The 26,557-nt window shown below is 42.1% G+C and overlaps 3 protein-coding genes and 1 long non-coding RNA gene across 11 annotated transcripts; 2 read left to right on the forward strand and 2 right to left on the reverse strand.

Annotated features, from left to right (window-relative positions):
• The first annotated feature begins 91 nt into the window (after window positions 1-91).
• On the forward strand, window positions 92-8,865 carry dcp1a (decapping mRNA 1A). 2 transcript variants are annotated; one of them, XR_003297210.1, is made up of 10 exons: window positions 92-236; window positions 579-619; window positions 1,382-1,509; window positions 3,656-3,722; window positions 3,918-4,056; window positions 4,395-4,490; window positions 5,318-5,935; window positions 6,076-6,303; window positions 6,575-7,436; window positions 7,527-8,865. XR_003297210.1 is itself a non-coding variant. In XM_026331477.1 (9 exons), exons 1-9 carry the CDS (start codon window positions 105-107, stop codon window positions 6,653-6,655), a joined length of 1,530 nt encoding a protein of 509 aa, XP_026187262.1. In that variant the 5' UTR covers window positions 92-104; the 3' UTR covers window positions 6,656-8,865. The 2 variants fall into 2 exon arrangements, 1 of the variants encoding a protein (XP_026187262.1); XM_026331477.1 differs by having other exon boundaries at window positions 6,575-8,865.
• Window positions 971-11,630, reverse strand: LOC113145105 (uncharacterized). The gene is made up of 5 exons (XR_003297211.2): window positions 11,543-11,630; window positions 9,659-9,786; window positions 5,507-6,708; window positions 4,115-4,151; window positions 971-2,939 (listed from the first exon to the last, which is right to left on the reverse strand). It is a non-coding gene; the product is annotated as an uncharacterized LOC113145105 (long non-coding RNA).
• LOC113145101 (transketolase) lies at window positions 9,247-21,058 on the forward strand. The gene is made up of 14 exons (XM_026331476.1): window positions 9,247-9,802; window positions 12,377-12,494; window positions 12,821-12,934; window positions 13,152-13,249; window positions 15,461-15,652; window positions 15,780-15,898; window positions 16,786-16,982; window positions 17,192-17,356; window positions 17,731-17,887; window positions 18,267-18,397; window positions 18,552-18,635; window positions 18,776-18,869; window positions 18,998-19,120; window positions 20,261-21,058. Exons 1-14 carry the CDS (start codon window positions 9,696-9,698, stop codon window positions 20,446-20,448), a joined length of 1,887 nt encoding a protein of 628 aa, XP_026187261.1. The 5' UTR covers window positions 9,247-9,695; the 3' UTR covers window positions 20,449-21,058.
• Window positions 15,827-26,552, reverse strand: LOC113145104 (2,5-diketo-D-gluconic acid reductase A-like). Of its 7 annotated transcripts, XR_004463106.1 has the most exons (9): window positions 25,979-26,185; window positions 25,486-25,586; window positions 24,980-25,060; window positions 24,459-24,606; window positions 23,934-24,013; window positions 23,735-23,828; window positions 22,861-23,308; window positions 20,217-20,453; window positions 15,827-15,915 (listed from the first exon to the last, which is right to left on the reverse strand). XR_004463106.1 is itself a non-coding variant. In XM_026331482.2 (8 exons), the coding sequence occupies exons 1-7, from the start codon at window positions 26,124-26,126 to the stop codon at window positions 22,899-22,901; spliced, it is 1,062 nt and encodes a 353-aa protein (XP_026187267.1). In that variant the 5' UTR covers window positions 26,127-26,185; the 3' UTR covers window positions 19,994-20,453; window positions 22,861-22,898. The 7 variants fall into 7 exon arrangements, 6 of the variants coding, with proteins under 6 accessions (XP_026187267.1, XP_026187264.1, XP_026187268.1 ...); XM_026331482.2 differs by lacking the exon at window positions 15,827-15,915 and having other exon boundaries at window positions 19,994-20,453; XM_026331479.1 differs by lacking the exons at window positions 15,827-15,915; window positions 20,217-20,453 and adding an exon at window positions 26,284-26,552 and having other exon boundaries at window positions 22,142-23,308; window positions 25,979-26,129.
• Between the last annotated feature and the right edge of the window lie 5 nt (window positions 26,553-26,557).

Consider the following 26,557-nt stretch of genomic DNA (forward strand, 5'->3'; position numbering starts at 1 on the left):
ACATTTATCTGGAAATATTTTGGGAACCCTGACTTCCGGGCACAGCGGAAGTTAAAGGTGTTTGAAGATTAGTGTCCGTGCGGGAGCAAAAAGCCACAGCCAAGATGGAGACTGTTAACGCTGGACATATGATGAGCTTAGCAGCTCTGCAGAGACAAGACCCATATATAAACAAACTGCTTGATGTTACTGGGCAGGTGGCTCTTTACAACTTTAACTCCAAAGCGAATGAATGGGTAAGTTTGTCTAATGACACGACGCCGTGTATTAACGTCAAAAATGTAGTTACTAAGCCTCTAATTAGCATGCTAATGCTAGCTGCCCGGTGAAAACATGAGAAAACGTCACTTTGCGTTTCTCAAACGGTAACATGTCTATGTTTGCTGACGAACATACTGTTCTGTTACCAGTTACCTGTGCTTTGATTCCTTTCTTTATAACGAGTTAGTACTAGCTGAGCTTATATAACATAGCTAACGTTAGCAGTTAATGCTAATGCTAACCCGACGCTATAATAATTCAGCAGGGTTTGGATGAGCGGATGTTGTTTTGACGCATAATGTCACGTTGCATTTCAGGAGAAGACAGAAATCGAGGGCACCCTGTTTGTTTATGCAAGGTAAGCGCACAACTGCCATGACAACCATGGAGGGTGTTTACGTTCTCGCTTCTTCTCGCTGTCATTTGACGTGTTCAGCACACGTGTGATAAACAAAGTCTCTTCTAGACACAATTTATTTTCTCTCGATTGGTATTATCATCATATTACTGTATCATTACTGCAGCTTTGTGCACAAACTGTAATGTAATTATATTTCCATAGTGTCAGCACAAAGAAACCATGTTTATAAATAGAAAAACAATAAAAATTTTGGTCATCATTTGTTTATTACACTAAAGAGTAAATATACAGTGCTTTGCAAATGTTTTCGGCATTTGTAAAAATGCTCTTAGGTGATGTTGCTTTTATAATAATGCGATGAATTGTTCTTATTTATGAGTTAGCTTAATACAATGTACAATAAATAAATAAATAAATGAAATTAATATTTGGATTGACCACACTTTGCCTTCAAAATAGCAGTAATTCTTGTAGGTACAGTTTTCAAGGTACTTGACTGGTACTTGGCAACATACTAGATCACTCCAAGCTAAGATCATTTGCTTCTGCCTCTTAATGTGATCCCAGACTCACTCAGCTGTTGAGGATCCTTGTTCTTCTCACTTAAGAGTAGCTAGTTCTTTTGACTCTGTTTGAGGTTGTCGTCATGCTGCAGAATGAATTTGGGACTGATGGGATGCCTCCATGATGGTAGTGCATAATAGATTTGTACAGTACTTAGTATTATTTTTCATAGTTTGTAATCTTTGTTCATCTAAGGTCTGCCTCCCCTCACCATGGCTTCACCATCATGAATCGCCTGAGCACAGAGAACCTGGTGGAGCCAATCAACAAAGACTTGGAGTTCCAGCTGCAGGATCCCTTCCTGCTCTACAGAAACGGCAATTGTGAGTACTTTTATAATGGAAGTGCGTTATTATGCAATGCTGTGCATTCCATATTTTGAGTACTTCACTTTCTTGAGGACCATCAAAGAACATGAGTCCAGTATACAAGCATACAGGTGTGCAGGTGAGCCCCAACTTAATACAAATCCCAGATGAATTTCAAGATGGTGCATGACAAGAATTGCGATATATCTTCCCAGAGAAAATGTTTGCAGACCCTTTGTTGTCGTTACCCCATGATATTTGTTCTGCAGAATCTCAAAAAATCCTCTCAAGTCAGTGGGAATATTGTACAGTATTGCTTTGTTAGAGAACATTTTTCAGGTGCTGGTGACACTCATTATCATGCACACACAGTAAGTGGAAAAGAAAAATTGTACCTCTGAAAATGCCAAACAAACTCCTCCCCAGCGTTCTCTGGAACATCTCTTTGCCCATTTGCTTGAAGTCATTTTGGTGTCTCGCAGTCACATTGAGCAAGAAAACTTCTTTTGAGGAGTCCAGGCCACTCATGACCTCACACAGGCCTATCAGATGACAACAGTTTCAGCTTGGTTTGGCTGAAGTGGATATTGTTCTGCATTGGGACAACAGCCTGGACTAGAACAGACCTGGAATAGACTGATACATCTGACTAATGTTTGATCTGTATTTTATTATCTGAGTTACTCATTTGCTGATGGCTTTATCCAATAAGGTTCCATTGCTCCTTAAGCAGTGAAAGTGAAAAGAAAGAAGTGATTAAGTTCCTCAGATCTTCAGAAAATAGCTGACAGCATTGCCACCAAGGTAATCTATTAGAAGTCTGAACATGAGTTTCATCACGGCAACGAATAACGAATTGGATTGTTTTCCCATTTGCTTGCTTATTAGAAAAAATAACATGGCCAGAGTCAGCGTCAGTGTAGACTGCTCCCCCTTTGGACTTGGTTTGCACATCAGCCTGGCTGGTATGGAAGACATTATGTAATTTCTTGTTAGTGTGCAGACCAGAGAAACTTCTCTAATAGTTGCAGTTGAGTCCAACTGCTGTTAGCATTTTAGTTCCTTAGAGTGATCTGAGCTGCAGACAGAAGAAACTGTGCTTGACAATATTCCTCAGGTTGTACTAGAAATTATTCCAACTCCTGACAGCTGACAGTCACTTCTGGAAGACCAGTCGTAGTAAATTCTCCCTGGTAGTGTCATCTTCTTACTCCATTGTCTGGTTTTGACTGCCTGTATGGTTCTCTTAATCAGGGTTTTCAGTCTTTTTGTGCTCTCCAGCACTTTATTGGCTCAGGATCCTTTGGTTCTTCTCAGGCATTAATTGGTCTGGCACATTCCGGTCTATGTTTTCCTGCGAAAGTGCGGTTGATTATTCCAGATTTCTGATGCTGAGAGAAAAATATCTTGAAGATGGCTGCAAGATTCTCCCCTTTGCTGTGAACCTGGAAGAGTAAAGAGGAGATGAAGGCTGAGCAAAGAGAGCAACACTGGGAGGATGGATTCTTCAGAATGATGTTGATAATTAACAGTTATTTGCTCTGAGTCTCCCTCAGTACTGCTAAGCTTACTGACTGAGGCTGATAATTGTAGTCAAAGTTCAGAGAGACCTGTGTACTTGGAGACACACACACACACACACTCTTACACTTGTTTACACCAATCCTTATACCCCTTGGTAGCAGCAGATTCTGCAGGGAGGCAAACACTCAGGTTGCTAGGTTACCACTGCCTCTCCAGGGACCTTAAATACGCCAGTATTTCATCACACACACAAATATGACACACAAGCAGCGTAATATTAACAAGCTGTTGTTTCATCAAAACAGCTCATATGTTTGTTTTGTTTCAATTGTGCAACAAGTAATAAGCTTCTTGTGTTTGATGGTAAATGTAATCATGACTATTTTGTGTAGTGAGCCTTGTTACCCATTTTCCAAGCACTGCCTGTCTCTTCTTTGAATGTAGCTAATGACACTTCTGCATGAACTGCTAGCTGTCCATTAGATTTTCAGAACTGGAACTTTTGCATATAACAGTAGACCTAGGCAGTAACTCTATTATTATGCATGTAGCTTTGCCAAATTGTATTGATATGGACATATTTTTCCATTGTTGTCAGTGTATTATGTAATATACAGTATTTTTGTTTTTTTTCCAGTGGGCATCTACAGTATTTGGTTTTATGACAAGACTGACTGTCACCGCATCGCCCAGCTGATGGTCAAGTAAGTAGCTGACCTGTGATCAGTATATTGTATCTGTGGTTGGATAAAACAGGACAGAATTTTAGCCTTCTGTCTCTTCTAGGTTTTTCACTTACTTGGTGTTAGAGGCAGCTCTTACTTCATTAGTGACTATTTGATTACACATTTGACAAAGGAAAAAACAAGTTGACATATAAAGCTTTCACCCTTTCCCAGGATTGTGAAACAAGAAGCAGACATTGCACAGAGAGGGTCACCAGAGAAGATAGAGCCGGTGAGGACCAATGGTGTCGCAGAAGCACGGCCCATTGACATCCTAGAACTGCTCAGCAAAGCCAAAGAAGAATACCAGAGGGTGAGGATGCAAATGCACATTTAAGCTCATAGATGAGCTAACACATTTTGTTACTTACTTCTTCCCCATGGAAGGCAGTTTTCATTGCAGATGACCTGTACAAACACATTAAATGTACAAACTCTCGATAAAAATCAAACACTAACCTGAGGATTGAAATTGAGAAGTTATTTTTAAAAGAATGGGCACATCTGTTTAAACACCACCAGGTGAAGTCTGAATTTATACATATTCCAGCTCCTTAACATCTGCTTTTGGTCTCTATATTTATCTTCTGGCTCTTTTTTGAAAATTTCAAAATGCCATTGAATTTGTTTCTGTGTGTGTGTGTGATGCAGGCTCAGGCAGGTGAAACTGATGTGTCTACGGAGCCAAATGTAAAGGCGACTATCAATACTACAGAACATGCCCACAGCACACCGCAACCTGAAAAGGTACAAACATGACTCAAACATGTACAAACATAATTTCAGCTCTGAAGTCTATTTATCATATCATTATATTTTGCCAGCATTATCATTCTGCTCACTCCTGCATACGCCCCTCACCCCATATGTGGTTAGAATGGCAACATGATACCGTCAGGAAAGGCTCTGTTCAAACTGTAGTTGTCTGAAATGTTAAGGCTCAATGATACACTTTGGTTTGATAGATTATCCTGAGATATATATATATATATATATATATATTTTTTTTTTTTCCACTGGACTTTTCTGTTTCCCAGTTGGCATCTTAGCCCTAAGCCACTGGGGCTCTCCATATCAAACCTCTAGGTAGCATTCATTTTTAGCTGGTGCTATCTTTGCTTTCATCAGATGAAATGACAAACATCAGCAGCAGCACATTATATTTAAGCTGAAGTCACTTTATGCTGTTGTCTGATTAATGTGCACTCTGCAAGCTGGTGTCTGTGTAGTGAAAGATTTTCTTGTGTGGGCAAAAGAAACCTCAGCCAACACAATGATTATAGAGCTTTGTATTTCTGTTATTTAAATGTTCAATGCTGAAATTAGGTGAGAGACTCCACACTGCTGTTTATATTAAATACAAACAAAATAAATGAATGCATTTTTGTTTTTGTTTTTTTAATTAATCTGTTGCTTTAAATTAAAAAAATGTCCATTTGCAGAGTCCAACGTGGTATTTTCCCTCAGATCGTTCATTGATTGTCAAAGTAGCTCTTGCTTGGGTTTCTCTCAGTTCAACAATACTTTGTGCTTGGTTTCCACGCAGCTCACCGATTTCTTCTTCTCCCCACCAGAGCTCTCATACAGTGGTGAAGCAGATCACAGTTGAGGAGCTTTTTGGCTCGACCATATCAAAGGACCCCTCTCTACCTGCTATGCCTGCACAGAAAACCCCCAGTGCTTCCAGTGACCCCTCCACTGCCTATATACAGAACCATTCTTATCCCATTACAGCCCACCAAAACCCACTTCTTCCTCCCCACCTCACAGCTCAAGATCCCGGGTCCAACCAGCGACACCAAGCCCCCGGCCTGCTCCAGGCTCCTTATGCGCTGCACTCCGGTCCTGTTTTCCATTCAGGAGCCCCCAGGTCTGACCCCCAGCCTCGGTGCTCGGTTTCCCCTCTTATGGCACCTCCAGCTGGCCCCGAGCCTCGTGCTGCTCCTCCAGGTCCTGCAACACCACCATCAGCCCCTACAGCTTATCTGGGACAAGAAATACTCAACACACTCAAACCAGCAGTGGCATCTGTGAATTCAGACATCCACAAACCCATCCTCGCACCCAACTTCCTGCCAAGTACGTTAGTCCCTCCCCACAGCTTCCAAGAGCCTGTGGGAAAACCTCTTCTCCAGCACAGCAAGGACATGGACGTTTTCTCTCCGCCTTCAAACCTGATCAAACCGATTTCTGTGAGTTAAAGGATTTCGTTTGCATCTATTTTTGTGAATGTCTTGTCGCTCATATGTACCATTACACCAAAACAGTCGTATTATTACAATCCAGCATATTTGTTGTTCTTGACATTTGTCTCTTCTTTTTCTGTTCTCAGGCTGTTTCCGTGAATCAAGGTCTTGCAGTTCAAAGATCAGAGGGTTCTGTGCTTCTCTCCCCCAGTGCCTTCCAGCAGTCCATCAGTAAGACAACAACAGCAGCAGCGGCATCAGTGGCTCTTACTGCCTCCTCTGAGTCCTGCTCCACTTTAGCAGGTGCTGCAGAGCCTTCACCTGCAATCTGCTGCAAAAAACAGCTACAGGACACCCTGATACACCTCATTAAGGTACACCCCTGGTATAAAACACACAAAACTGAACTGTTGGCTTCTCCTAGAATGGGTGAAAACACTTAATAATAAAAATGGTATTTGTCTTTCAAAACACCATAGGACACAAAACAAATTACACAGGCAGCAGTACAAAATGACAAAATCAGAGCAAATATGATTAGATGAGATAAACTCAGTAAACTACTGAATGTGTCTCAGTTTATTTTGTGTACATATATGGACTTGTGTAGTTTGTTCATTCCTGTTTCTCTTGCTTCCTGTCTAGAACGATGCCGACTTCCTCAGTGCCATTCATGACGCTTACCTGCAGACTCTGTCCAAGGACTTCAGCAACCTGAAGCTATAGTCCTACTTCAGCCATCACCACTGTTACTTTCAGTGCTGCAACCCCTTAATGACCTGTGAAAAGACCAGACGTTAATGGGCGTTACAAAAGTGCAGTGAACAGGTTTTTGATTCACTCGACGTCGAAACTTTTCAAAACTAGTCTGTGTTCGATGGGTTATTGTAGCATGCTGTCCTGGTACTTAACTTGGATCCACTTTTTGTCTACGCACGTCCAACCACAACTACTTTGGGAGAGAAAGATGAGATGAAACTTCCCACTGTGGCCTTGAGTCTTTTTTTTTTTTTTTGGGGGGAAATATGATTTAAATCCTGGCCATTTACTGGTTATAACATTAGCTGTTGCTTGTTTAATTTTTTGTAAGACAAAACCACAGTGAAGCTCGGGTGAATATGTCATTTCATCTTTTGGACAAACGAAATTGCAGCTATAATCACAGATACTGCACTCCATTATGTTTAGAGTTCTCGCAGTGCGAGACCATAGGAAAAGCTTTTATTACAATGTGACTGCTTAGTAAGACGAAGACCTTTGTGCTGGAGACGTCAGAACTTGTCTTCTGGGTTCTTGCAGACAAACTGTCCACTGTGTGGCATTAAAAAAAGACTTCTCAATAAAACTGATGCCTGGATATTTTTGGTAACACCGATTGGTAGTTACAGCTTTTGTGGCATTTTGTGCTTGTCAGTCTCTTAATGAGGAGGATTTTTTTTTCAACTCTTGTCCAAGGACGATAAAGAGCATCCACTTATTTGGAAAATCACTTGCGTCTAAGCTCAAAGTAAGAATCAAGTTCTTGGCTGCTTTTTTCTTCTTTTTTTTTTAAATGTTACATTACCAGCTGACATGTACTACCTTTCCTTTTCATCAGTGTCTCTGCTCGTCCTTTTCAGCTGAGCTCTCCACCTTGATGTTGCTGGAGGGAAAAGTGCAATAGACTAAAGTTGCAATGCCTTTTAGAGATACCAACATTTTGGGATTATATAAGGATGGTAATTGCTATTTTGGTTTGTTTACATTTGACCTTTAATATTAAATTGCTGAGAAAAAGGGGGAACTGATGTGCTTTTGATGCTTTAGCTTCAGTCTTTTTCAAGCTGTTCTACACCAGTAATCCAAACTAATGATGGGAAATATAAACTCTTTCTGTTTTTCAAAACATTTTTCCAAGCCACAGATGGGTCTTACATTACAAAGATTTAGGATTAACTGTGGATTAATACAGTAAAATGCTACTGCATGACAGAACTATAAACCCTGCAAACAGCAGTGGGCGCTGTGTCTCCTCATTGTGACACCGAGAGACTCCAGAAGCTGTTTGTGAACAAAGTAAACTGATCAAACCTATGTCAGAAAATCAACTTTCAAAACTGTGGAAAAAATATTTTGACATGTTTTTTTTTTTTGTTTTTTTTTAAAAACACACAAAGCAGGTTAGTGACAGGTTTAATTAACCTTGGCACACATGTTTAGTACATTTAAGACTAAAATGTCTAAAGATAATGTAAAACCATGAAAGTTTCATTTGTAAGGTTTTCTAACAAATGGTAGGTTGTTTAATGTCAGTAGATGACTAAGTCCTTCCACATGGCAACAGTTTTTCTTTGTAGCTTTAGAAATGTAGAGAAAAATCTCTGCAAAAATTTCCTTTCAATGCAAAAATATCAAAGAAATTTTTAAAAAATGTTCTTGTCATTTGAAGCTGTCGGAAGGAGTGAGATGAGTTTCTGCATAAAGCTCCATGTGGATTTCAACACCATACATCTTTATTTGGCCCTGCTGTTTGAATGTATGTGGTGTTGACTTGCACTATGTTTCTGCCTGTCTCATTTTTCCTTTTGTGTCCTGCACGTTTACGCTGAGCTCCTGTTAGCCAACTGTGCACAAACGTTACATCTCCAGCCGGGAAGCAAATCAGATCATTTGTACACTTTATTTCCCTGTTTTCATTTTTCATTTCAGAGGTGATTTTGCCAACACCTGTGACGTGTTGGTTAAATAAACGCACACACAAAGAATGACTGAACTGAAGAGATTGTTTTTAATGCCAGTCACATATTTAAGATTTTATGATTTTTTTTTTTGCGTTAATATAAATTCTTATTGGCCAGAGATATGATTTTGGAAGAGTTGTTGCAAATGACAATGTGTCACTGTGTGTAATTTGGTTTATTAAGACTATTTTGTGACATTAAAGATTTAAAAAGAGACTTGTCTGTTTCTGTTTGCTGCTGAGAGGAGCCACTGCGTTTCAGCATCTCGGCAAAATTAGTTTCAAAATTTCTTTTTTTATATACACCAGAGGATTTGATCAAATTAACGACAGACTTTCTAATTTTCCTGCAGAGGCGCTAGGGTGCAGTTTCTCTGTTTGACCACCAGGGGGCACCAGCATTAAACTAATCAGCCAGTGTCAGGCCATATTATCATCAGGGACCTTGATCTGGGAGCAGGTCTGGACTGTATAGGAATGACTATGTTAAGTAGTTTAGTCAGGAGAAAGTGTATTCCATCTTCCGCGGGTTCCCACTGGGTGTTGGTCTAATTTGGTAAATAAAAACGCTTATTTTTTTCGAACCAAAAAACAAGGCGCATTTTTACAATAAGGAATTAAAAATGTATTTACATCCGGCTGACTTCCGTGTGTACTTTCACTGCTGACTTTCAAATTCACTCAGAAAATGCCATCAGATACAGTCTGATGCTGTTGGAGCTGGAAGCTAAACGTGAACCTGACCAACCTGCGCTTGCGTGTGTGTGCGTGTGGCCTTGGTCTCAGAAAGTCGTCCTACTATTGGCTGTGCTCATGCGTGACAGTTTGGAGTAACTGCAGGCTGTTTTTCTCCCGTAGATTGGCCATATTCATAGGTTTTACTTCCAAACACGCCCGCCCACCCCCGCGTCTCTGAGCTCCAACAGCTCTCTCTCTTTTAACCCCTGCCATCGGTCGCCGCGCACCATCGCCGTTTATTCTAGGCACAACAGCAGATCGGGACATTTTACCTCTATTTAACCGGCTTTTCCTCGGTGCATCGGCCAGATGGAGGAGTACCATAAACCAGACCAGCAGACGGTGCAGGCGCTCAGGAACATCGCCTCCCGGCTCCGGATCAACTCCATCAAGGCGACAACTGCAGCGGGAAGCGGGTGAGAGAGAGAGAGAGAGAGAGTGGAGTTAGAGGTGTACAGTCACACGAGTGGACCAAATGTGGTTCTGTCCTGGCTCAGTGGCTCCATATTTGTTGTCTAAGGGCATAGATAAGAGAAATGCGTAATGACAGGACCCCAGTGTAAAGCTATGAGGCGACCACACAGACCCCGGTCTGCCTGTCGTGTTTTTACTGTGCGCGTAAAGTTCAATGGCAGCTGGTCTGATGTGGATAAGAGACCTGCACTCTGCAGAAAGGAGAGTTGTCAGACTCCCCCAGTGTGTTAACTTTCAGACATCAACACTGTTTAATGCATTTCATCAACGAAGCTGTTCGCTTTGCAGCACCGTCCTCTCAAGTCTCAAAGCCTTTATCAAATCCTGGAGGTTCGTTGTGTTTCTAATCGCCAGTGTTCTGCTGATGTTCTCTGTGACTGGTTATGTAACCAAAGAGGAGCGGAGACCTCGATCGGTGCGTGATCTTGCGCAGGCAGCGGTGCAGCTTCTGGAGCGACGGGTGTGTGTTGGAACAGCGGAGCGGACCCGGGACACGCACGGACGCGCTTCTGACGCGCCTGCGTGTCCCGGTGCAGCAGCTTATTAAACCAGCGTCAAGTTAAAAAGGAAAACTGCGTCGGACAGGTTTTTTTGTTTTGTTAGTTTTACCTGTACATATACAAATAAAACATCCGCTGATTTACACATTCAAAGGTTAAACTGCGATAAAAAAAAAATCGGCTCATCTGTTCAACCAGTCTCGTTAGTGGCTGGTTAAACAATAAGGAACAAGACGAGCCGTTTTAACATTAAATAGGTTGCGCTTGATTATCCACGATTGAAATTCAGATTTGACTAGTCACGATTCTAGTTTGGATATATCTGAAATGACGTCGCTGGATTTTTAGCGTTTATTGGAATTCACATAACCGATATCTGCAGTGTATTGATCATTAGAACAATTTGTTATTTAACATCATCTGCAATGAGATTTTGACCAGTAGAAAACTCCATTTTAGTTCCAGATATCACATTTTGACTAGTCCAAAGCCGAATTACAGATATTTCCAATGGACTTCTGACTGGTCATGATTCCAATTAAAAATATCAGTAATTTGACACATTGAAGAAATATCTGAAATATCTTTGTGGATATCCAAAACTAATTTATTACTAGTCCACAAATTCAATGGTTGATATCTGAAGTTCTGACTAGTCAAAAAAAAATCATTGTAGATATTTTAAATGTGAGTTTTGATTGGTCAACATATCATTGCAGGCATTTTAGTAAATACTAACACGGCGTCCTGGCGCCTGTGACGCCATGTTGGATAATTAAAAGTCCATTAAAAGAGACATTTGTACTTTAACTCATCAAAACGTGACTGAGGATTTCAAAGATGGTGTTGATATCCTAAAGTGGTTTTCCCATTCAAGTCAATGAACAATTCTCATAAATACATCACAGACATGTTAAATGTGAATCCACCTGTTTAAAGCTGAAACAGCTCATGAACAGTGTGTGTGTGTGTGTGTGTGTGTGTGTGTGTGTGTGCGCGCGCGCGCACGTGTGTCAGACATGTCAACACAAACAGCTTCCCTGTGCTCAAAGGTTTAATATTTATTTGTACATGAAATAATTGTCCCACTGGTTCGTGCTGCAACCGGAAGTTCTAACAGTTTCAACTTGTGGCCACCAACTTCGTCTCCTACACAATTCAATGTGCCAACTTTTCATTTACCTTCATGTTTCTTCTTCAAATGTCCAAGGAGGCCAGACTGGGTGAAACGTTTCATGCTTCTCCTTCCTCCCGCTTCGTCCTTCACGTGCGTCGATAAATTACTGCCCCGTCTCTCCGACGCTTTAATTAGTTCCGCTTCGCTCCATAATCAGTCGGTGACCTTAGAGTTAACCTAGTTAGTGTTAGTGTGAACCTTTGACTAGACCAAAAAAAAATCTAAATAAAACCCAGATTGACAAATACTATTGGTTTTTGCTCATCTCTGATTATTTAATCACATTTTCCATTCCAGGACAGTGAGGGGAAAAGGCTTTAATGGTATAAAGGTACTACTGGCATGTGGTTTGAAAAATAAATTAAAAAAAAGATAAAATAACAGCAAGAAGGAAAAAAACCCTGATAACCTATTTTGTGTTGATTTGTCTTGACTGTAACAATCTGGGACACACACACGTGCACATGTATATGAGGGGCAGTAAAACACAGCGACACATCCTTTTCTTGTATGTGCACCAATTAATGTGTGGGTGTGTTTAAGACAGAAACAGATACTGTATATGTGCTACTGAGTGTCTGACCTTAATAAAGTCACTCTGACTAACATGCCATCTGTCTTGCATAGCTCCCTGACTGACCCTGACACTTAGTCTTCGTTTCTCTTTCACCTCTGCCTTTTTTTCTCTCTTGGTCTCTGCATCTGTGTGTTTACAGTTGCATATGGACATGACTATAGATTTGAAAAGAGGATTCGTATACAAGGTCGACTCAGTTGCATGAGATAACAGATGTTTTAAATCAAAGACTTTGAGACTTTTTGACTTGCTTTTGTTGCAGTCATCCCACGTCATGTTGCAGTGTGGCAGAGATCATGTCCGTGCTGTTCTTTCACACTATGAAGTACCGACCTGATGACCCCTCTAACCCCAGTAATGACCGCTTCATCCTCTCCAAGGTAATACACACAACCACATGTATGCATTTGAAAGCATGATACAAAGCCAAAAGTCCTGCAGTTGATGCATGTTTACATTGGAATACACTTCAGACTTTAAAGTATCTCAAATGGTGGCAGACTAATAGCATATGATGAGCAGTGCAGTGCATCTTCTCTCATTACATTACTCACCTATGTTTACTTGTAATGTCATCAATCACTCAGAGTGTATTAATAATGCTATCAGTTGTAGCTTCAGCACCAGCAGATCATGTACACAGTATGTGTATGAGTCGGACGTTTGTTTATATTTTTGTGTCTAGCTCTAATATCTGCCTCCTCAGGGTCATGCGGCTCCTGTGCTGTATGCTGTGTGGGCAGAGACAGGCTACCTGAAAGAGAGTGAGCTCCTCAACCTCCGCAAGGTCGACTCCATCCTGGAAGGACACCCTGTGCCAGTAAGATGACATTCAGACCTGCAGGAAGATAGAGATAGTTGAGATAAGCCTACAAGACTCAGACTGTAGATGCTCTTCTGACTTCTTCTTTTTTTGCACATGAAGAAATTAAAAATAATCCATCCACTCTAATTCATAGTTTCCATGTTAGCAAAGTGGGTCTGTCATAAAATCTGACACGTTAAGATGGATGTATTGTGTGTGTGCATGGTAACAGAAGCAGCAGTTTGTGGATGTGGCCACTGGGTCTCTGGGACAGGGGTTGGGAGCTGCCTGTGGAATGGCTTACACTGGAAAGTACTTTGACAAAGCCAGGTAACATACCCAAACACACACACAAACAGATTATCATTGAAATTACCTCACAGACAGATTCTCCAATATGCACAAGACATTTATGCTGAAGCACAGCAGCCCAGCTTGCATCTGCGCTTATTAGTAGATGAAATGAAATTATCCATCATGTCGTGCTAACAAGTGATATTTCAGCCTGGAGCTCTGGATAAATCCGTCTCTGACAGGCCTGGTCTGGGATGACATTTACGCAGCCACGCAGAGAACTGACCTGTGATCAGCTTACTTCAGTACAGTGTGAATCTGAGATCAGACACTGCTAAAAGAAGAGATCGAGCAGAAAAGAAACAATGCTATGGATTATTGTGTCTCTTTACAATGGTGGCATTTAGGTTGGGAGAATAGTAGATTAATGCAAGTTTATTTTAACTCAACATTCAGTTTCCAACATCGTTACAAAAAAAAAATCCTGTAATTGTTTTCAGATACTGTTCAGCTGAGTATGACCTTCCTTAAACTGCTGTAACTAATTAGTCCACATGTGTAACTTTTGTAAAAGGGCCATATGGGTTTTACAATAGCCAGGTCTGTGTGGCCTGTAACTCATTCCAGTCATATTTACACAGGAGGAGGATATGACACTTTCAGGAAGAGAATTTCACTGTGGGCAGAACAGAAGGAGATGGTCTAAAAGACGCTTTTGGTTTTGCACACAACACACAGAAACAGACACTCAGGGATTACCCTACTTGTAGTCACGCTCTCTCTGCATTCTGTGTGCACTCGATTGTTTCTGCTCTAATAATCACACATGCAAGAGCACAGTTCCTCCCTGGTCTTTTTCCTCCCCCCCTTATCATCATCATCTCTCCAAAAATGAAGAATTTCATGCTGTGCTTCTTTTGCATCTATCTGTACATGGTAGATTATACTGTATAAACTATGCATGTGATTGAATGTACTGTGTATGATTGTGAATGTATGCACAGGAGTTGTATGTGTTTCCTCTGTAATGTTCAGAGCAGCTTGCCAGGCTAACTCACTGCAGCAAAATGGCTGAAGACTCACTAAGAGGACTGCATGACTGATTTATAACCTAATGTGAAGCAACAACTGCTGGACAGAAACAATATCAGTCTCCTGGAGACACAGCATCAAGAATTACTCTTGGGCTGGAACAGCAAGTAGCAAAACCATCTGCAAACCTTTATTTTGGAATATGTCACATTTTATGTTATTTCTGGTCAAACTATAACAGGAAATGCTACAAACAGACCCCTCAGCATCTCAGTGTGCAGTTTATTTAAAAATATTTTTAAAATATTTTACATAAGTCAACCTATCAAATGTACTTCTCAGCAGTGCCTCAACAAGACAATAACCAACAATCATCATCAACTCATGCTCATGTGATTCTGAATCAGTGCAGTTCTGGATGCGTACAATGACAGTACTGTATGTGTGGGCCTGTTGGACAGGTTTGGGCTGTTGTCAAGGTGAGGTTTCACATTATCTTCATCTGTTATTCTCAGCTCGCGAAGAGTAGATGGAAGAAAGAGGAGCACAGACACCTCCCGTGGGATTACGTTACTGGAGTAGTAACATTTTTCACTTGTCTTGTGTTTTATTAAAAAATATATTTATGCACTAATTCCTATATATTTCAGGGACTTTGAATGACTTCAGTTCTTCTGTATATGTATAGTATCACATATTTTCAGATCTGCAAGGTTTAGAGACTGGTTCATCTGGAGGGACTGTCTCTTTTTTCCTCCTTTTTCTCCAGTCCCAGCTCTCTACCTCTTTTCTCTCCTTCTCTCTGTGTCCACTTCTGTCAAATTCCTGTTTCCTCCCGTGTCCCTCACTTTCTGTGCCGTGTGTTGTTTCTCTGCGCTCGGGGTTGGAATGCGTGGTGTAATGCAGCGTGTCTCGGCCTATCTTCTGGCTTTAATGAGACCGTGTCTACTTGACTGGAAAGCTGTCAGGAGTCATTATGCCATGGGAGCAGCTAGTGAAGATGATCTGAATGCGGTGTGCGTGTTTGTGTGTTTAGGTGTGAGGGTCAGCTGTCATCTCAAATACTAGAGGACGAAGGATGGGAAAATGTGCTGTTCCTCCTGCAGGATATTGGAGCTGATATCAAATGACCTAATTACCTTAATTACTTTCCATTATTTTCTAACTATCTCATCCAAATTTCCTTCAAATGATGAGATCTCTTTCTCTTTATAGCTATCGGGTGTTCTGCCTGCTCGGTGATGGAGAAATGTCTGAGGGCTCAGTGTGGGAGGCCATGGCCTTTGCCTCCTACTACCAGCTAGACAACCTGGTGGCCATCTTGGACATTAACCGCCTAGGTCAGAGTGACCCAACTCCACTGCAGCACCATGTGGAGAAGTACCAGCGACGCTGTGAGGCCTTTGGGTGAGCGGGGGGTTAGGGTTAGAGGATGAGGATCTGTACATGAGGATTAAAGTGTTTGTGCTTTTGTATGTGTAAGGAACGTACTGGTATGACTCGAAGTAAAGTTGGAACTCACGTGTTTTCCCAGCTGGCATGCTGTCATTGTGGACGGCCACAGTGTGGAGGAGCTGTGCAAGGTGCTGAACCAACCCCGCCACCAGCCACTCGCCATCATCGCCAAGACCATCAAGGGCAAGGGCATCCCAGGTACAATCACCAGGCACCTGGTGGTTCTCAGTGTGTGAGGTCAAATATTAGTGCAGTGATGTTCTGAAATACGCAGAATTTAAGTACCAACATGTTGTGTATCCTTTTCAGTTAATTCTCTATTTGTGTTAAACAAAAATGCACCAACTCTGTTTTTTTGTGTCCATATTGTGTCTTAATTTCAGGTTTGGGGTTTAATTTATTTTGGAGCAGAATAATTCAAACTCTTCAGTCCTCACACCAACTTTCATAACGCAGCACTGGGTCTTTATTATTAAACCCAGTTTCTAAATGATGACTATTTAAAACTTTGACAACTGACTGACAGTAATAGTTCTGTCAGAAGTTTGTTTTTTTTCTTTAACTGCCTCAAGAACCTGCCATCAGTGCAGTGGAGGCCTGACTCACTGTAATCCCAGCAGTGCTTTAGTGTTTTAGCTGCTGCGGCTCAATAAGCCCTCAGAATGTGTAGGATACGCTTGCAGCAACAGCCCATTGTACTTGTGTTGTGATAAGAGTAAGGGACAGTGTGTGAGGGACAAAAATGGAGAGGCACAAAAAAGCTAAAAAGGCATTTGTTGTAACAGCAAGATGTGTGTTTGTAAGAGACGAGCATGTGTCTGTGTGCATAAGGTTGTCAGAAATTATTATAGTGTTGTAAATCTGTGGCCTCGTCAGGATTATGTATTATCTTTTTACCTTTGCAATATCAGTTTACTTAGTGAGTCATGCAAAATGCAAAAATGTGTTTTGTAGCAGCTTCATTTGCTTTTGACTTGATGGGGTTTGTGTTATGAAAAAAGTAAAGACAAACTCTTGCTGGATAACAGAATAATAAAAATATGGATTTCAATTTCAGCTCTCAGGAGTGTGTCTGTGTCTTTCAGCGGCTGAGGATAAGATGGGCTGGCATGGAAAACCCCTGCCCAAAGACATGGCTGAGAGCGTGATCAAAGAGCTGCAGAGCCGCATCCTCAGCTGCAACAAGCGCCTCTATCCTTCTCCGCCCAATGAGGACGCATCACCTGTCAGCCTCCGCAACATCCGCATGCCAAGCGCACCCAGCTACAAAGCTGGAGACAAGGTATGATGGGTGGTGGCAGACAACTCTCCTTGAATCCAGTCATCTGAGTTTCAAGTTGATTAAACATTGGGCTGAACAAATAAACTTGATGGCGCTCCGTTAAGATAAAATACAACAAAGGTTTAGCAACGCTGGGGTATCTATTATATGTTATATCAGAAAATAAACAGTGTGTTTAATAGCTTGATTGTTTGTCCCTGTGTAAGCAGATTGCTACAAGAAAAGCATATGGCATCGCTCTGGCCAAGCTGGGCCGTTACAACGAGCACGTGGTGGCTCTGGATGGAGATACCAAAAACTCCACCTTCTCTGAGCTCTTTAAAAACGAACACCCGAACCGCTACGTGGAGTGTTACATTGCAGAGCAGAACATGGTAAGACACAGATGTTAGCTCTCGTTTTTAATTTTCACCCAGAGCCCAAACTGTGAGAAAGGATATGAAGGTGAAGTGTCACTGAAAATGTTATTGCAGTCAGAAATATCACCTAGTGTTCAGATTCTAGTGTTGTTAAAAAGATCATCAGTGTGACTCTGTGCTGGTTCATCAAAAACGTTCAGTGTCTGTGTGGATTAACTCAAGTCTTAGTCTAACATGAAATGTCTATTTCTGATATGCATAAACTAAATTTTGCTAACGTCATTACAGAGATGATGGCCTGTAACACATATCCTCAGTATTTTTGTTAAATATTGTGTGTAAGCCACCTGATTTGTCCTCCTTTTCTGTCTGTGACTTGTCTCCCACAGGTGAGCGTGGCAATAGGTTGTGCCGTGCGGGACCGCAACGTGGTGTTTGCCAGCACCTTTGCCACGTTCTTCACTCGGGCCTACGACCAGCTGCGCATGGCCGCCATCTCTGAGAGCAACATCAACCTCTGCGGCTCCCACTGTGGCGTCTCCATCGGTCAGTGCCAGTCTGTCTTTTCATCAAACAGGGCCTGACTGAATCTGTCCCCACTATGTACCACTGTTATAACTTAATATCACTTGACACACCACTGTTATTCTGAACATATAGACTACGTATCTTTTTTATTAAACCAACCACATCCTCATCTTCTCATCTCCTCTGTTACTTTTGTCCGTCATGGCGACGACAGAGAGGCCTGATTCTCTCTTACCTCTTCCTCCTCCTCCCCTTTTTCCTTCTTCTCCACCTCCTCAGGTATATTGCATGCCCACCTTTACATGCCGAATGCCTGCCTAACTACTAGAATTTATTTTCAAGCCTACTGTAAACATGTAAGTGGGTGTGTGTGACTTGCTGTTTTGTACAAATCTAGGCGAGGATGGGCCCTCTCAGATGGGTTTGGAGGATCTGGCCATGTTCAGAGCCATTCCCACAGCAACTGTCTTCTACCCAAGTGATGGAGTGTCCACTGAGAAGGCTGTGGAGCTGGCTGCTAACACAAAGGTATTTAGGCTATTGTTGGTTATAATAAGAAGAGGGGGGAAAGCTAAATATGATACCAATGGACCTTTTAGTTTTTATGCCTCTGGTTAAACTTTTCATCTTTATTTTGTGTTAAAAGAAGAAACCCATGTCGATCATTTCTGGTTTGTTCCAGGGTTTGTGTTTCATTCGAACGAGCCGCCCGGAGAACAGCATCATCTACAACTGCAATGAAGACTTCCATGTTGGACAAGCTAAGGTTTGTGGCAGCGTTTAAGACTCCTCCCTATGAACGTTTTATTTTTTGCTTTTTTTCCTGGTTATCACAAGCAACTGATCTGACTAGACTCTACATTTCCCAATGGAGTTCACATATAAATATCTTTCACTCCCACTCAGGTCGTGTATAAAACCAACGACGACCACGTCACTGTGGTCGGAGCAGGAGTGACCCTTCATGAGGCTCTGGCTGCTGCAGAGCAGCTGAAGAAAGGTACAGAGAAGTAACACAGCATACAAACACTGGATGTTATATTCATCTTTAAAAGTGTGTGTAGTTTTTTTATATGGAACATAGTTGAACTAGAAGCTGAACCTCTACCTTCGTTTCTCCTCCCTTAGACAGAATCAACATCCGTGTGATCGACCCGTTCACCATTAAACCCCTGGACTCCAAAACCATCATCGACAACGCCAGGGCAACCAGAGGACGCATCATCACAGTGGAGGATCACTACTATGAAGGTGAGGGGTTTAACAACGCCAATAAAACTATAAGCTTCCTTCCAAGCAGCAGAATAATAGAATTATTTCCTGTATTTGTAAAATGCTGGGTGCAGAGTATTGCTGCACGATACTAGTTTTATGTCACAAACATTGACATACTGCAATTTTTCAATAGATCCAAGTAATACAGAGCAGTATAAAGTGCCATTCTACTGCATGAAGCCACTGGATTTTATGATCATATTCAATTAAACTCAGGATAGCTGGGGCTGAAGGACAGCTTTAACCAGCAGGCATAAAGACTAATGTGCAGCTGCTTGCATGTTTTTGCTGCTTATGTATCAACTCATGAATAAAGGTGCCCTGAGCAGCAAAGGTCCATCTGCAGGAGGTCTGAGCAAGGGAGCGAGAAGTCTGAAGTGCTACTGTATACGACAAAGAATTAGGGTGAACAATTTGGCATTTAGGTTGGGAAGGGACAGGTGGAAAATATGGATTAAACCATTATATGCAGAGCAAAGGAAGGGAGAGGGTGAAAGAGGGGGAGCTGGGAAAGCCTGTCAGGGTTTCTTAATTTCAGTTCTGGCCTTTGGGCTCTCGCTGACCTAAATACAGTATTAGCATGACCAAAAACAAATGCCCAAAATTTGCTTTCACTTCCACCTCCTCCCTCATAATGTGTTTGTGTTTTCACTGTCATACGTTAGTTGCTGTCATTTTCCGCTAAAATCAACTTGTCATTTTCTTAAATGAACACACATCAAACTCAAAGCACAGGAGAACAAATTAGGAGGGAATGTTCAAATCAATCACAACTGTCTGAGCGGCAGCTGGGAGTGAGAAGTTTTAAAAAAGCCGAAGGGAGAAGAGAGTCATAAGGGGTTGAAAGTGACACAGAAGAGGAGGGAGAATGTCGAGGAAGGGCGTTGCCCATCCTGTCAGGGCACATCACATCTCTGCAGAGCTCAGTCGCCCATGGAGGTGTGAGAGATTTGACATGACGGGTGGAAAAGAAGAAAAGATGGGAGGACAACGAATAAACGGGCGATGGAAATCAGAATATAAAGAGAAAAAAAGAGTCTGTGACTCGTTTGTGCGATTTGAGTGAACTAACCCTTTAATCAATAGTCCTGACTGCTCAATATTCTGACTGCCCAGGTGGTCTAGGTGAGGCGGTGTGTTCAGCAGTGGTCAATGAGACTGGCTTCACCGTCCACCGCCTGGCAGTTTCCCAGGTTCCCCGCAGCGGCAAACCCCACGAGCTGCTTCGAATCTTTGGCATCGACCGCGACGCCATCGCTCACGCAGTCCGTAAGGTGCTCAGCAGCTCTGCCAACGCGAAGTAAGACCCCTGCAGGAGGAACAGCAGAAACAACAATGTGGTAAAGACGTCTGTGGTGAAGTGGTGATCACCACAGAGGCAACAACCAACCAAACACAAGAGGAACACCTCTGGCCCACTCACACTTTTGTCCTAAAAGTGTCTAAAGCATTTGGAAAAAAAAAAAATAGATATCAGTTTTTCTCTTTAACTTCATCGTTGTGGTTTGACACCCCAGTTTTTTGCCCCATTAGTCTGTGAATTCAGCAAACACACTTCCTCCCCTTCACACACACACACACACACACACACACACACACACATCCACAGCCCAATCGTCTAACCCCTCTCCTCCTCCCAGAGGAAGTTCTGGTACTGCTGTAGTGTTTCAGTAAAAGAAGCAAATGTGGTTTGGAGTAAAGTGAAGTCTTAATTATTTCTGTGGAACCCCTCTCACTTTTTCATCGCATCATTTTCAAACATCTGCACCCAAGTACGACTTTGTGAATCCCACCTGACTAGACCCAGTAGGGTCTGGACAAACTGGTTTGGTTTGAGCACTGACTGTTTTTAACCCTTTTCACCCTGACTTGGATGTGACTGCACGCCAATAAAGGGATGGTTTTCTCACTACACCTACGTCTCAGGTCTTTCTTATGGGTTGTGCTGGTAGAGTCAATTAAACTGTGTCCCTATTGGCTCACGTCCTGGAGAACAGTACTTACATAGATTGCATATGAGAATGTGATTCTTTCACTGAGTGGATGTGGTAGAGACACTGCCATGTGGTGTGCAAATTTAATGTGTGTTAATAATTGAACACCCTATTGAAAGATTCACAGACTGCAGAATGTGTACGTGTGCATGTGAATGGGAGATTAAGGAGTGTATGTGTGGCTACTCTAGTGTGCTACTCTAACTATTGGACTTTGCAAATTACAGGGTTGAGCAGCAATGTGTTGGTAACATTCATGACCTGTCACTGATACAATATTGTGTTGCCTAAATGAATAAAACAAAATCTAAACATGTTTCATAATTACGTAACTAAGTTGTGTAATTGGCAATTTGCCTGTAATTCGTCTAATTAGCAAAAGTGTTGTATCACCATAACGTTCCAGGAACTACAAAAACAAGCTCAACTTCATTTTGAACTATGTTTTTGTAATTGGACGGGTTTCTGAAACTGGTTTCATAAATCCAGTGCATTTGAAAATGACTTGGATCTGCATTATTGTATTATCAACTAAACTGGTTATTATGGAGACTGGAACGCTTTTTTAGTTCCTTCATTCCCTCATGGATCTGGAAATATGGGTTTAGTCAAAAAACTGCAGTTTCCTTTTTTTTATTCAATGTAGATCATTGTGAAAATTATAAAAATTAGTGTAAAGCTTTCCTAAATAAAGATAAGATCAACTTTATCCACCCCTGAAGGGAAATTTAGGGTGTAAATGCAGACAGCAAATCCACTGGCACAGAAGATTTGATATCCGGGACACCCTTTGACCCCTGATCGTCTTGCATAACTGGAATCTTGTCTGCGGTTTGAAATGAACGGTGCATGTACGTGTGTGTGTGTGTGTGTGTGTGTATGAAAAGGTAAAATAGACTGAAAGATTCTGGGGACATATGTCCTGACTGTTCACAGTGGGTGCTGGATGTGTACATGGGTTAGCATCTGTCTGAATGTCTGCACAAATTATATTACATATGAAGACACCCTATTTCCTCCAATTTAATTGCATCCCAGTGCCCACAATAAACACACACACACACACACACACACACACACAAACAGTAAACCTCATGGTCAGTTTCTCAGACACAAAGGAATATCCAGGTACAGTGCATTGTCTAATGATATTGTTTTAAAGAGTCAGTCATCCCATTTCTGACTGACTGGGACTGAACAGCTTTTAAAACACTTTTATTCACTTTCACATAGACTTCATTGTCATTGAAATATGGTCAGGAAATAAGTTTCAATTTAAAAGCTTAACTCCAGTATAAAAGGCTTCACTCAGACGTATTTCATAATGTTTTTTCATTCATAAACAATGTAAATTTATATTACAGCAAAAACCTCAGACCTTTTCTGAATTCTGATTTAAAGACACCATAATGTAAACACTCATCACTGTACATTGTCTGACTGAGAAGCATCTCTCCCTCATCAAAAAGCATTTGGGTTTGCTCTGTAGGACTGATAAGATCAACAGTTAGTTGTTAAAGACTTCCAAACAATGACACCTTCATGAAGCAGTTTGTGTAATAAAAGTAAAAGGAAGAGGGAATGAAAACAGGAGCAGCTACATCTGTCCTGAGTTAATATGAATCCAAATTAAAACTAAAACTAATGATTTTCATCAGCAGCTGCATTTTATTTTATGTGACTGTTCCGTGGGTTTCTCTCGACTCTCACTTTGTTCCTCACCCCTTTTGTCACATCCAGTCAGTCTCCATCCTGTCCCTTCAGCTCCTGTACTCATCTCCGCAGTCCCCGATGAGCTCCACGAGGTCCCTGGAGCGCCGTGTCACTGCTTCAATGGCAGCGAGATCCTCAGCCGCCAGCTTCAGGTCAGGGCTGCAGCTACGCAGACTGTCACTGATGTGCTGCCCCGCCCCTGCGACGCCTAGCCTACAGCCCACTATGACCCCGCCCACTGCAGGGCGGTCCAGCACGTACCGTGTTGCCACGCTGGCTAGTGAGCAGTCGTGTCTCTTGGCAACAGTCTCCAAGGTGACAAGCAGGTCCTGGAAAAGGCTCCATCCACCCCAAGTGTCAATCATGTTCTTGTACTTAGCGAGGGAGGCGGTGTAGAGCTCCACCCTGGAGTTAGGCTCCACCTTCCCCAGATAACGGTCTGAGAGCAGACCGCCAGCTGAGATGGAGGAGAAAGTGGGAAGAGGGTAGGAGGAGAGAGGCAGACAGTGAGTCAGGGTGGATGGAAAGAGGTCAGGTGGAGGAATACAGAATGGAGTCAAAGAAAAGGTGGGAGTATAGAGAGGAGGTGAACAGAACAGGAGGGGGAAATGGGCAGAGATGGAGATTGAGGTCAGGAGGAAGATGAGATATGGAAACAGAGAGGAAGGGGTAGAGACGACAGAGGGGGAGTGTGGAGGAGAGAGGACGTGTTGTCACGTTAACTGACTCCATCTTAGAAGGCCACCATTTTACATCTTTACAGCACCATGGTAAACACACTGCTGACATCATTAAACGTGAAGACGCCTTCTTTGTAACTGCTCCACCAGAGGGATTCATGCATTTCATTTATGAATGACAATTTATAGAATCTGCATCTCACCCAGAGTGCCGTATGTGAGGAGCTGAATGTCGTTGGCCAGACAGAACCGCTCCATCTTCGCTGCAGGTCGCTGGTCAATCACAGAGTACTGAACCTACAGAGACAGCCACAGTGAATGCATGCTTAATAGATCCATGGGAGAAGGAGAGAAAAGTCATGAGCCTGATCCACGGTCGCTCTTGGCACAGGGACGTGTTACCTGGTTGCTGGAAATACGGATGCCTCGACTGGTGATCTCCTCCAGTCTGTGTGTGTCAAAGTTAGTGAGGGCAAGCTCACCTGGGAGGAAAAGTGACAACAGACAAAGTTAGGACCTTGAAGTCTACTCGAAACAAAAGTAGACTCTGGATAACAGGATCACACGACGCTATACACTTTTTAATTTGAACCTGGACCTTCAGAGAATAATCATATACAGCTGAAAATAATATGATTTTATTTCTCGACTGAATCAGTTAAGGGTCAAATAAAACCATACACACACTGTTTGTTTAAACAACATCTGGGAATTTGGAAATGAGACCTAAAAATAATACAGTATATACCAATAGTGATACTGTGTGACACCTGCCTGCTAATACGTATATAATGCTCAAGGTTTAATATTTGTGGGTGTGTAACTGTAAATAAAGTAAATAAATTTGGTCAGAAAAGTGTCCATGTGTGTCAAATGATCAGTCTCACTTATATGTACAGTATGAAACATGTACTACACTGTACTTACGTAAGAGTCCCTCCTGCTGCAGATCGGACAGGTGTCCCAAAGCCTCCAGGTATCTCTTGTCTCTATAGTCCCACCAGTGGAACTGAACACAGTCCAGACTGTCCACCTGCATACGGGCCATGGAGCGCTGCAGAGCTTTCTCCACCACCTGCAAACAAACAGCGACACACTGGAACACCTGTTTCTTCAAAAAGTAAAAACCATAACGGTTAATGTGTTTCAGCATCAACACAATGCCTCACAAAGTTTGTGTTTTTAGTTATTAATCTGACAACCTGAATCACAACATGACCATAGGCTGTTTATCTTCGTTCACTGTTGGTTTATGAACATACTGTAACAGAACAGAGCTGAGAACACAAGGCTGTCGCTCACATTTAACAGCTTTCTCTCTGCAGCTTTTTAGTTGGCAGGTAGACCAGGAAAGTGATGGTTCTTCTAAAGAAACACACTGCTCTCTAGTGGATAAAACTATTTTCAATATTTAAAATAACAGCTGAAAGTAATTGTCAGTGGTTCACCTTGCGGTCCATTGGTCCTGGTCTTGGCACATATTTTGTCAGACTCTGCACAGCTGGTGCAGCCTCCCCAGAGGACTTCATCTACAGATCAGACAGACACGTTTATAAATTCTGAACAACTGAAAAAAGAGTCATGTTTCTGGCTTAGAATTCCCCCATTAGAAACTACTTTTACCACGCTCAATAACTAGAAAACCAGTTTTTAATACGATGCAGGAGTTAAGAGCTGTTTTTTTACTGAACAGCAACAATGAGCCTAGAAAGGAGGTGAAAAGACATAAATGTGATTCAGGAATATGGGCTGGGTGAGAGAAGAGCTCTGTCTCTGCACATTATTCCAGGTGAATCCTGACACCATGGTGGAAACCATTAGACTGTCACAGCATATCAGTCACAAAAACTCTCTGCATGTCTGTGTTGATGTGAACAGGAGAAAGGCAGAGAAAGATTTGGCTCATGCTTATGTGTGTGTGTGTGTGTGTGTGTGTGTGTGTGTGTGTGTGTACCTGACTGTTAAACTGTCCAAATATTTCCTCTGCAGGCCCATAAATGTCGGCCATATCAAAGGTGGTCAGACCAGCAGCTACATAGACCTGCATGGCCTCAACTGGAAAAGTGACACAGTACAGTTAAATTGCAAAACTAACTTGTGTAACTAATTTTATTGCCTGTTTTATGTCTTTGTCATATTGTCACAGCTTTACTGCAGAAGCTATGCGCCCTAGCGACATTTTAACTGTGTCTGTAGCTACAGAGAGACTGCAGTCTGGGTCCAGTAAACAGACTGGGTCCAGTAAACAGACTGGGTCCAGTAAAAAGTTTTCATCATGTAATTTGTCATGATTTCTAAAGCCACACTAACACACTTTCATCCTGACTGTACAGGACACGTTTCCTGTTTCGGTTCCACTGGTTCATCTGTAATACACACTTTTAAAAAACACTCGGATGTCTTGATTTTGTCCTCGATGTTTCCATGATCTCCGGGTTAATGTGTACCTGCTCTGGCTCTATCCACCGCTCCGTGCGCACCGGACACCTGCCACATCCCGTTCACGACCCGGCAGACTTCCAGACCCCCGGACAGTCTCACTTTGGGTACTGGGGACATCCTGCTGACAGGGCCAGGGAAGAAGTTGCGAGACATGTTCTATAGGTTAAACCAAGCGAGACAATAACTTGACCTTCTATGACGAGACAAATAAAAGTGTACGCACATTTTCTCCTGTGTGTCAGCTGTAAGTCAACCCTCAGACACTGCAGAAGAGAAACATTAAAATGACATCAATAAAAAATTCACTTACTTTGTGTTTCCTAAAAGCTGTGCTCAACAGACCAAACTCCAGGCCAGCGCAACAATATACAACAGTTTTAATTATTAAGCTGTTACAAAAGATTTTGCGTCAAGTTACGTGTTTCAACCAATCAATAGCTTCGTTTCACCGGAAATAAGCTTCTTCAGCAGTTTGGCTGCTGCTCATCTGCCCTCTACTGGATGACCAACGTCACTTCTCCGGACAAACAGAAAACGATGGTTCTGGTGTAAAATGAGAATCTGAAGGCATCAAACATCAGTGG

This window comes from Mastacembelus armatus, chromosome 7, assembly GCF_900324485.2.
Source record: "Mastacembelus armatus chromosome 7, fMasArm1.2, whole genome shotgun sequence".
NCBI classification, from domain to species: domain Eukaryota; kingdom Metazoa; phylum Chordata; class Actinopteri; order Synbranchiformes; family Mastacembelidae; genus Mastacembelus; species Mastacembelus armatus.